The 12,029-nt window shown below is 34.9% G+C and overlaps 1 protein-coding gene across 1 annotated transcript in view; it reads left to right on the forward strand.

Annotated features, from left to right (window-relative positions):
• Positions 1–12,029, forward strand: part of Ttc28 (tetratricopeptide repeat domain 28) — a 583,072-nt gene that overhangs the window by 28,310 nt on the left and 542,733 nt on the right. The window contains exon 4 of the mRNA XM_048784881.1: positions 5,257–5,535. Within this exon, the coding sequence (XP_048640838.1) occupies positions 5,257–5,535 (279 nt within the window). The remainder of the gene's footprint in view (positions 1–5,256; positions 5,536–12,029) is intronic.

The following is a 12,029-nucleotide window of genomic DNA, read 5'->3' on the forward strand; positions in this document are numbered from 1 at the left end:
AAAAATATTTTTTAGTTGTAGGCGGGCACAGTATCTGAATTTTATATTTATGTGGTGCTGAGGTTAGAACCCAGTGCCTCTACTCTACCTCTGAGCCACAACCCCAGCCTTGAAAAGTTTTGGTTCATGGTTGGCTGACTCCATTGCTCTGGGCCCAAGGTGAGGCCCAAGGGTGAGGGGGAGGAGTGCTGCTCCACTCATGGTGGCCAGGAAGCAGAAAGAGATAGGAAGAGGTGTCAGAGAATATGAACCCTTCTAGGGTACACTCCCAGTGACCTGTCTCTTCCGGTCATGCTCCACCTGCCTATGCTTAATCACCTAATTAGTCCTTTTAAACTAGGATGTACTGACTAGATTACAGCTTTCTCAATCTGATCACTTCACCTTCAAACGTTCCTGCATTAACACAGGAACTTTTGGGGGACACCTCATATCCAAACCATAACAGTGTCAACTATATGGATCTATTAAAAGTTTTCCATTTTTCTACTTTCTAACATTCAGGTTATTTCTAACCTCATGTTAAATGCTGTATAAATATTCTTGTCTGGATGACTTAGTCTATACAGGTGTTTCTATAGTATAAATTTTTAGAAGTGGAAAAATTTCTAGACTTCACAGGATATGCAACTTTTACGTTTTATAGGTATTATAAATTGTTCTTTTAAGAAATTATATTCAGTTGTACTTCCACCAGTTATGTGAATGTAACTTTTTCCTTACTCCTTAGCAACAAGTATATTGTTAATATTTTTTATTAGTATGAGGGCTAAAATATACTATCATTGATATTTAATTTATTTTTAAAATTGAGATCATACATTTTAAAAAAATATGTTTAAAAGCCTTATGTATTTCTTTCTTTCCTCTTTCCTTCCTCCTCCCTCCCTTTTTTTCTTTCTTTATTTTTGATCTGTCTGTTCATACCCTTTAGCCATTTTCTCATTGGATTCTTTTTTCTCATTGATTTGTAGGGGTCTTTTCTATATAAAAGAAACTAGCCCTTTATCATGTGTTACTTATTATTTTTTTCTTTTTTTAAGTATAGGGAATTGAACCCAGGGGCACTTAACCAGCGAACCATCTTCAACCCTTTTTATTTAAAAAAATTTTTAAAAATATTTTTTATTTGTACACAATTTATCTTGTTTATTTTTATGTGGTGCTGAGGATCGAACCCAGGACTTGCACATGCTAGGTGAGCGCTCTGCTGCTGAGCCACAACCCCAGCCCCCCTTTTAATTTTTTTTGAGACCGAGTTTTGCTAAATTGTGTAGATCTTTGCTAAATTGCTGAGGCCGTCTCAAACTTGCAATCCTCCTGCCTCAGCCTCTTGAGTCAGTGGGATTGTAGGCATGTGCCACCAAGCCCAGCTTTATGTGTTGTTTTTTTTAACAAGTTGATTTGTTGGGTCTGAGATTATAGCTCAATTGGTAAAATGTTTTCCTAGCATGTATAAGGCCCTGGGTTTAATTTCCAGCACCAACAAAACCAAAAAAGTTGATTTGTTACTCATCTTTTTGGTCTTTTTTTAAACCTATTTTTTTATGCAGATAACTATTTTATATTATTATATGTATTGGTCTTTTATGTTTTTTTGTTATTTTTTGTGTTGTACTTAGATCTTCCACGGTTCTGTGTAATAAAAATTTCTTCCATATTTCCTGCTGGAACTTTTTAAAAACATTTTTTAATATTTAAATTTTTTCCCTATTGCAACTTTTATAATTTTATTTTAAAATTTAATTCTTTTATTGACCTATATTTTTGATATAAAAGTGGAAAGTTTTTTTCCTACATCATTTGCATTAATATTTTTAACAGTAGATGTGTACTCTGCTGTTCTTGGATGGAATATTTTATATGTCTGTTAGGTCATTTGGTCTAAGGTATAGTTCAAATCTAACATTTTCCTTATTGATTTCTGTCAGGTGATCTGTCCATTATTAAAAGTGAGGTATTAAAATCCCCTACTATTTCTTCATTGCTGTTTATTTCCTCTTTAAATGTTAATATTTGCTTTATATATCTTGGGGCCCTGATGTTGGGTGCATATATATTTATAATTATTATACACTCATGGTGAGTTGACTTTTTTATCATTACATAATAACCTGTATTTTAGTCAGCTTTTTTGCTGTTGTGACTAAAAGATTTGTCTAGAACAATTGTAAAGGAGGAAAAGTTCATTTTAGGGCTCACAGTTTCAGAGGTCTTAGTTCATAGACAGCCAGCTCTCTTCCTCAGGGCTTGAGGTGAGGCAGAACACCATGGCAGAAGAGTGTGACAGAGGGAAGCAGCTCACATGATGTTCAGGCAGCATGGAGATCTCCACTTGACAAATACAAATATATACCCCAAGGCCACACCCTGTCTGCCTCCAGCCATCAGGGATAAATTCACTGATTGGGTTAAGGCTCTCACAACCCAATCATTTCCCCTTTGAACTCTCTTGTATTGTCTCCCACATGAGCTTTTGGGGCATACCTCACATCCAAACCATAACACCTTGTCTCCGGTTACTTTTATTTTTGGAGGGTCCAAGGAAGAGTACTGGGTATTATTGAACCCAGAGGCTTTACTACTGAACCAAATTACAGCCCTTTTTATTTTTTATTCTGAGGCAAAATCTTGCGAAGTTGCTGAGCGTCTCGCAGAGTTGCTGAGGCCTTCCTCAAACTTGTGATCTTCCTGCCTTAGCCTTCTGGGCCATTGGGACCCCAATGTGCGCCCTGCTTCCAGTAACAGTTTTTGACTTAGTCTATGATTGCTGCTGTCTGTATAGCAGTCACTGCTCTCTTTTGTTTTTCATTTGTGTGGAATATCTTTTTCTCTGTTTTTACTTTTCAGTCTGTATTTAAAGCTGAAGTGAGTCTCTTGTGGGCAGCCTACAGTTGGATTTTGTCTTTTTACTTGCTCAACAACCCTGTGTTTTGATTTGAAAATTTAATGCATTGACATCAAAAATAATTATTGTTAGGTAAAGAACTTGGTATTGTTAGTTGTTTTCTTGCCCTTTTGTAGATCTTTTGTTCTTTTCTTCCTCTCACTATCTGCTTTTGTGATTTGATGATTTTCTTTAGTATGCTTTGATTCCTTTAACTTTTGTATACCTACTATAGGTTTTTGCTTTGTGATTATCATAAGGCTCATATAAACCATAGTTATAACAATTTATTTTACATTCATACACAATGGGGAAAGGATGGTCTACAATAAATGGTGCTGGGAAAACTGGATATCCACAGGCAAAAAAGAAGAAAGAGAAATTGAATCCTTATCTTATACTATGTACAAAAATCAATTCAAGCTGGATATGGGGATTTGTCTATAATCCCAGTGATTTGAGAGGCTGAGGCAGGAGGATGGAAAGTTCAAGGTCAGCCTCAGCAACTTGGTGAGCCCTCAGCAACTTAGCAAGATCAAAAATAAAAAAATTGAAAGGACTGGGGATGTAGCTCAGTAATAAAGCAGCCCTGGGTTCAATCCCCAGTATCAAAACCAAAATAAACACAAAAACAAAAATCAACTCAAATGATTGATGATTTAGACTAAGGCTTTCAACCCTAAAACTCCTAGAAGAAAACATAGAGGAAAATCTTCATGACCTCTTGCTAGTTATTTTTTAGATACCCAGAAATAGAATTTATTTCTACAACTTGTGGCTAATTCTGGCCTTAAGCAAAGTCACGATGATTGTATTTTCCAAGTGAAATCAGTTTTACATGTATTCAATGTCTTGTACATTGATTTGACGATGGGATAAAGTAATTAAAAATCAAAACTGTTTAGGGAAATCCTTATTGTTTAGTAAACATTACATAGTTCATTCACTTTCAAACATGATCATTATTTTTAAAAAACCTTTAATAATACATCATTGATTAGCTACTTCCAGTGTGAGGAAGTTGAAGGATATACCTTAAACACAGATATTTGAAACTTCTAGAATATTTTAGCAATTTGAATTATCCTGAAAGTCTAGGATATACTATCCTTATGAGGAGAAGAACAATGGTCACAAATGTAGATTAGATCTGTCTTTGTGGAAATTGTTCTTTTTAGTATAGACATTTTGGTGAGGAATCTATTATGTTGTGTACATTGGCGTACTATATTAAATCAGATTCATCCTCTTTTTAAATTCACACGCACACACACACACACACACTCACTCACACACTTGGATGGACACAATACCTTTCTTTTATTTATGTATTGTTTGGTACTGAGGATTGAACCCAGTGCCTCACATGTGCTAGGCAGGTGCTTCACCACTGAGCCACAACCCCCAGACCCAGATTCATCCTCTTTTGAAGGACAGTATTGAACTTGGTCTTAAATGAAGACATGGGGTAGAAAATTATACTTTTTTTAAAAAATATTTTTGCTTAGGTCAGGTTTGTTTAGAATTATGAAATATCTCTCCTGATACTATTGTGTTAAATTTCTTCTCTTTAAACTTAATGCAGTTTTAAAAATGAATTAAAACTCGACTCATTCACTCTCTTTGGTTTTAAGGTTACTGTTATCAAATCACACAAAATTTAGGGATTTTGAAAAACAGATCTCAGATTGCAGGATATACTTCACAGCTGAATTTTTTGTGTGTGGTCTCCCTAATCTGATGTTGAAATTTCATGGTAGTAGTCAAATTCAGTTACCAAATTTGCCAGTCCAAAAAGATTGAATCATACATTAAGATACTTTAATTTTTTTTAAACTTGCATGTACTCATCATTTACATTTGGATAGGAAAGAAAATTTAAGAAAGTAAAAAATGCTCCATAATGTTACATCAAGTAAGTAACAGCTTAGCATTGTTAGTATTTTGATTTTATGCTTTCATTATTTTTTGAAGTAGAACGATCTTAACATGTTGAAATCATGTTGTCTATGTACGTTTTTATTTTGGTTTTTCCCTAGTTAACTTTAAATTGCTAAGGAAAACCTCAGTTTTTTTTTGCATTTATTTATTTATTCATTCATTCAACCCATTCATTCCTCCATCCTGTCAAGTCAATAAATTTGTACAAATATTCATACAAATATGAATGTATATAACTGTTACACAAATATATGTATGTATTCAAGGCACTGTGTTGGCTGCTTCATGGAAAATTTACTATATTTCAGGGGACAAAAGTCAAGTATAATGTAAAGCAGATTGGGAAGAATATCCATGTTTTATTGAGGTTCAAACAAGGAACCTGACTGGATTATCTGAACTGTGTTTGACAATTTCTTTGTTTGTAGATTTCTCTTTTTGGTGCTAAGACTATTGGCCGGAGAAGTCCTGATGAACCAGTACTGAGCAAAGCTGAATTTGTTGAGAAAGTTCGTCAGAGTAACCAGGCTTGTCACGATGGCGATTTCCACACAGCTATTGTCCTGTACAATGAAGCCCTGGCTGTTGACCCTCAGAACTGCATTTTATACAGCAATAGATCTGCAGCCTACATGAAAATCCAGCAGTATGACAAGGCACTGGATGACGCAATCAAAGCCCGGCTTCTCAATCCCAAATGGCCAAAGGTAGAAGTTTATTGAATTTCACAGAATCTTTTGTAGTTCAGTGTAATATTTATTGATTCAGTACAGGTATTAGTAAAATAATCTGTACTTTAGCAAAATGTAGAATGAATGACTTCATTGAGCTTGTATGCTGGTGACTGGATTCCTTTTTAATGCTTTGGAAATATGCTTTCTCTTTCCAAGTTTAATTCTTTTTCTGTATGTTTGGAATTTTATTTTTTCTCTCACCCTCTTGATAGGATTCCTTCTAGTTATTTGGATTGTTTGACGTTCTTTTTTGGGCAGATGTTTTTGGATGGGGTACAGAGGTCATGTTTCTCTCCTTAAATTTAAAATTAATTAATTTTATTTTGTCAGTACCTACTTGTTTTCAGAATGTTATTTAATCAGGGATATTTTATATTTTTAATAAATCACTGTAATTATCTATATTTTCTTGAATACTGAAAGGCTTGAGTTGTTACTTTTTTTTTTTTTTCTTTTTGTCCTCATTTTGTTGCCCAGGCTGTTCTCAAACTCCTGGGCTCAAGTGATCTGTCTCAGACTCTCAAGTAGCTGGACTATGGGTGTACTGTGCCTGCTTTGTTATCTTTGTTTTGGGCACATAAATGCTTCTTGACTTACACTAGGGCTATGTCACAATAAACCCATCCTAGGTTGAAAACAGCATGAATCAAAAATGTATTTAATACACCTAATCTACCAGACATCATAGATTAGCTTACCCTCCCTTAAATGTGCTCTTAACACTTAAACATTGGTCTAAGTTGGACAAAATTATCTAACATTAAATCCTGTTGTATAATAGAATGTTGACTATCTAATGTAATTTATTAAGTTTCTATATAAAAAAACACTAGCTACACTGTAAGGATGCTGTAAGGTATTGTACACTGTACAACACACTGCAGATGGTTAGACACTTGTGATTGTGTGCTGATAAGAACTGTGGTGTACTGCCCCTGCTCAGCTTCATTTAGATGGCATCCTATTGCATGATCCCTACTGCATGATCTTTGTTTTGTGCACATGGGTCTGCAGCCCATTCCTGCTAGCCTGGGACAAGATCAAAATTCAAATTTCCAAGTTTGTTTTCTACCAAATTTATATCACTTTTGTACCATTAGAAAGTTGAAAAATCATAAGTTAAACCATTGTAAGTAAGTTGGGGACTATCCAGCCATTTGACCCTATAGGCTATTATTGAATTTTCTGTTGTAGTCCATTGATCTATGTATTTATTCTTATGCCCTAACCATGATGCCTTAGTTATTGCAGATTTACAGAAAGTCTAACATCAGGTATTGTAACCTTGTTCATTTTTTTTCTCAGTTATATTTGCTATTCTATGTTTTCACATTTCTATATAAAGTTGCAGACTTGATTTCTTAAAAAGTCTACTGGGAAGTTAAAATTATTGCATTGAAATTTTAGATAAATTTGGAGAGAACTGCCATCTTAACATTCTTGAGTGTTCCAATTTGTGAACATGTTATTATGCCTTCTATTATTTCCCTTTGTAGCTTTGTGTAGTTTTTACAGTTCAGGCTTACATATGTTTTGTTTTTATTTATTCCCAGATTTTTTTTTCTTTTCACAATTTTTTTTGAATATTGTTGTAGGTAATAATGGGATTTGTTGTTACATATTATACAAGCACATAATACAACAATATAATTTGGCCAATAGATTTTTTTTTTGTGTGTGTGTGTGTGGTGCTGGGGATTGAACCCAGGGTCTTGTACATGTGAAACAAGCATTCTTTACCAACATAGCTATGTCCCCAAGCCATTCCACAAGTTTTAACATAATGTTTTCATTATAATTCAGTTAAGAATATTTTCTGATTTTCATTCTAAGAACCTTTTTTGATCCATGGATTATTAGAAATTTGTTGTTTAGCTGGGCATGGTGGTGCATGCCTATAATCCCAGCAGCTCAGGAGGCTGAGGCAGGCAGGAAGATTGCAAGTTTAGAGCCAGTCCCAGCAACTTAGTGAGGCCCTGTCTCAAAATTAAAAAAACAAAAACAAAAAAAGGGCTAGGGACATGGCTTAGTGGTTAAGCATCCCCTGGGTTCAATCCTTGGTATTTTTAATAAATGCTGTTTAATCTCCAAATATTGGTATTTTCTTAGTTATTTTGTTATTGCTGATTTCTAGTTTGATTTCATTACATTCAAACAACATATCCTTTGTGAAATATCAAAATTTCCTTATGAATTGTCATAAAGAGTAAAAAAATTTATCAGTAAAAAAAATTTACTGAGGCTTGTTTTATTGCCTAGCATATAGTTTATACTGGAGGGTCTACCATAGTACTTGAAAAGAATATAAATTTTGTGGTTGTCAGGTATAGTCCTGTAGATATCAGTTAAGTCAAGATGATTGCTAATGTTCATATCTTCTGTGTCTTTGCTGACTTATTTGCCTAGTTATTCTATCAATTGCTGCAATAAAAAGTTAAAGTCTCCAACTAAGATTTTGAAATTTTCTATTTAACACCTTAATATTATTAATTTTACTTTTTTCTGGTACTGGGCACCCTACCACTGAGCTACATTCCCAGCCCTTTTTATTTTTTATTTTGAGACAGTGTCTCACTAAATTGCCCAGTCTGTCCTTGAACTTGTGATCTTCCTGCCTCAGCCTTCCAAGTTACTGGGATTACAGATATGCCAACCATGTACAGCAATACTGTCAGTTTTGCTTTATGTATTTTCTTTTTTTAAATAGGGTCTTTTGTTTACATTTATTTGTTTATTCACTTACTTATTTTTTTTGTACCAGGAATTGGACCCAGGGGCATTTAACAACAGAACCACATCACCAGTCCTTTTTAATTTTTCATTTTATTATTATTATTATTATTATTATTATTATTAGTAGTAGTAGTAGTAGTAGTAGTAGTACCAGGGATTGAACTCAGGGGCACTTGACCACTGAGCCGCATCCCCAGCCCTATAGAGTCTCATTGAGTTTGCCTAGTGCCTTGCCGTTGCTGAAGCTGGCTTTGAACTTGCAATCCTCCTGTCTCAGATTCCTGAGTCATTGGGACACCAAGCCTGGCCCTTTTTATTTTTTATTTTGAGACAGGGTCTCACTAAGTTGTTTAGGGCCTCACTAAGTTGCTGAGGCTGGCTTTGAACTTGTGATCCTCTTACCTCAGCCTCCGGAGTTGCATGGATTATAGGTGTGCGCCACAACGCCAGACTTGCTTCTATATTTCAAGGTCCATACTGTTAATGTATACATATAACATATTATTATGTCTTGATAAATTGATCATTTTATTTTCATGAAAGATGATGATAAAGAATCTCTCTGGTAGTAATATTTGTCTTAAAATTATTTGTCTCATATTAAGTACTCTAGCCTTCTTCTACTTACTCTTTGTCTTTTACTCTATAGATCATTTTTTTAAAAAAAAATTTAATTGTAGATGAACACAATATTTTATTTATTTTTATGTGGTGCTGAAGATAGAATCTAGTGCCTCACATGTGCGAGCCAAGTGCTCTACCACTGAGCTACAACCCCAGCCCCTCTAGATCATTTTTTAAAATATTTATTTTTTAGTTGTAGTTGTACACAATACCTTTATTTTATTTATTTATTTTTATATGGTGCTGAGGATCAAACCCAGGGCCTTGCATGTGCTAGACGAGCACTCTACCGCTGAGCCACAACCCAACCTCTGTAGATCATTTTTATCCATGTATTTTCAATCTCTGTGACCTTATATTCAAAATTCATCTCTTTTGGATAGCATATAGCTATGTCTTACTTCTTAAATAAATTTTGTCAATTTCTGCCATTTAATTGGAATTTTTTTTTCACTAGCACTGACTGTAATTATTGGTGGTGATGATTTTGCATCTACCGTTTTATTATTTCTTTTTAAATTTGTCTTCCCTTTTCTTTGCTTTTCCTGCCATTTGTTGGCTTATTTGAATACTTCTTAGAGTTGATTTTTTTTTTCTCTTGAGAAGGTTTTCCATAGTTTTTGATTGTGGTTGATTTATTTGGCAGATGATTATCTTAGAATAGAACTATGAACTGTTTCTTTGAGTGGTAGCTCAATCTCAGTTCAGATACTTTGTTGTTTGTTGAAGTGCTTTGGATTGTTCCATGCATTATGTGACTTGAGTATTATCCTTTTTTTTTTTTTTCTCTTTTCCTTTTGGGATCCCATTCTCACTTTTCCATCTCCTTGGTCAGTCTGTAGTTTCCTGGACTTCACTGTTCTGGTTTCCCAGGCCAGAAAGACTTTCTTCCCCCTACCAGTACTCCCATCATACTGCTCCTCCTCTGACTGCATGTGATCCTTGCAAAAAATGGAAATGCACTTCACGGCTTCCTTCCTCCAGAACGTGCCCTCCCCTTACTGTCCGTTGCATTCAGGGAGCTTTTTAAAAAAATCACATCTAGATTTTATGGTTGTTTTCTGTGTGAGAGTGAGTCCAGTAGGATCTTGCTTAGTCATAATTAGAAGCAGAATTGATATCATTCAGTGACCTAAGGTTCCTCATGACCAGTGGATTCCCAACAAACTCATCCTGTCTCCTTGGACCAGGACCAGGTCACCTTCTCAGGTTGTTTTTGTTACTGGGGATTGGACCCAGGGGTGCTTGGCCACTGAACCACATCATCAGCCCTTTTAGTGTTTTTTATTTTGAGACAGGGCCTTGCTAAATTACTCAAGAGTCTTGCTAAATTGCTGAGGCTGGGTTTGAACTCATGTTCCTCCTGCCTCAGCCTCCCAAGTCCCTGAGATTACAGGTGTATGCCACTGCACCCCGCCCAGGTCACCTTCTTGATATTTTGAGTTCTTTCACTAGGGTCCTTGTCCCCATTTAGGTCATTTCATGTATTAGAATATTTATCTCTTTTTTTCCTTTTCCAAGAAGCCCAGGAAGGCCTGCTGGATGATCACAGACACCTGACTCAGCTGCTGCTGTTCCCTGGCCAACAGCACACCAATACCAGAAATGTGAATAAGATAGTCCCAGATTATAGAACCTAACTTCTAGTTGACCACAAGCCCAGATCAATAAAGACAGTCCACTCAGCTCTCTTTGTTTACATTATAAATTGTCCTATCATTAGAAGTGAAGTTCTGAAGTCTCCAGATATTATTGTTGAATTTTCTATTTCCCTCTTTAGTTCTGTAAGTTTTTGCTTCATGTATTTTTTGGTGGGTTGTTGGGTACATAGGTTTTTGTAAATGTATGTTTCCCTGAAAGATTGATTCTTTCATCATTACAAAATATTATTTGTCTCTAGTAAGAATTCTTATCTTAAAATCTATTTTGTCTGATATTAATATAGCCACTTCAACTCTCTTTTTGTTACTACTTTGTGTGGTATGTCTTTTCCCATATTTTTCTTTCCAACTTATTTGTGTTTTTGAAATGAGTATCTTGCAGACACCATATAGTTGCATCATGTTTTTTAAACCATTTCTGCTAATCTCTTTCTTTTGATTGTAATGCTTAATCCATTTGTATTTAATGTAACTGTTGATGAGATGGATTTATGCCTGCAATTTTTTTAGTTTTCTGTATATATTATGGCTTCTCTGGCTCTCTGTTCTTCCATTGCTTCCTTCTTCTGTATTAAATAGATATTTTCTAGTATATCATTTCAATTGTTTCTCTCTCTCTCTCTCTCTCTCTCTTTCTCTCTCTCTCTGTGTGTGTGTGTGTGTGTGTATTTTTCAGTGGTAGGGATTGAACCCAGAACCTTTCACTTGCAAGGCAAGTCCTTTACCACTGAGCTACACCCCCCTAGCCCTTTTTACTTTTTATTTTGGGTTAGGGTCTCACTAAGTTGCTTAAACTAGCCTTGAATTTTTGATCCTTCTGCTTCAGTCTCCCAAGTAGCTGGGATTATAGGTGTGCGCCACCATGCCCAACAACTGTATATATTTTAAGTTTTCTTGGTGATTGCCTAGGGATTATAACTAATGTTTCACTTTAAAACAATGTAGTATGAATTTATATAACTTTAAAATGGTATGCAAAAACATTCCATATAGCTCTATTCTTCCTTCCTTTACATCATTTTAATTTAAATAGTATACAAAAATCTTACTCCAGTATAACTATTCCCTTCTACATTCCTTTGTCCTACTATTGTCATAAAAATTACATTTTATACATTATGAGCCCATCAACTTAGTTTTATGGTATGCCATTTTCTTTTGAATCAGATAAGAGGAAAAACAAAGCTTCAAACTAAACATATTTGTATTATCTTTTATCTATGCAGTTTCCTTTACAGGTCCTCTTTATTTCTTAATGTGGATTTAAGTGACTCTCTAGTGTTTCAGTGTAGCCTGAAAGACTTCCTTTAATATTATTTGTAGAACATCCATACTAGCAACAAATTGTTTTTTTTTTTTTTTTTTTTTTTTTAAAGATAGAGTGAGAGAGGGAGGGAGGGAGGGAGAGAGAGAGAGATGAAGTTTTAATTTGATTTTTTTTTTCACTTT

The sequence above is a fragment of the Marmota marmota genome, unplaced genomic scaffold (assembly GCF_001458135.2).
Source record: "Marmota marmota marmota unplaced genomic scaffold, marMar, whole genome shotgun sequence".
Lineage (NCBI taxonomy): Eukaryota > Metazoa > Chordata > Mammalia > Rodentia > Sciuridae > Marmota > Marmota marmota.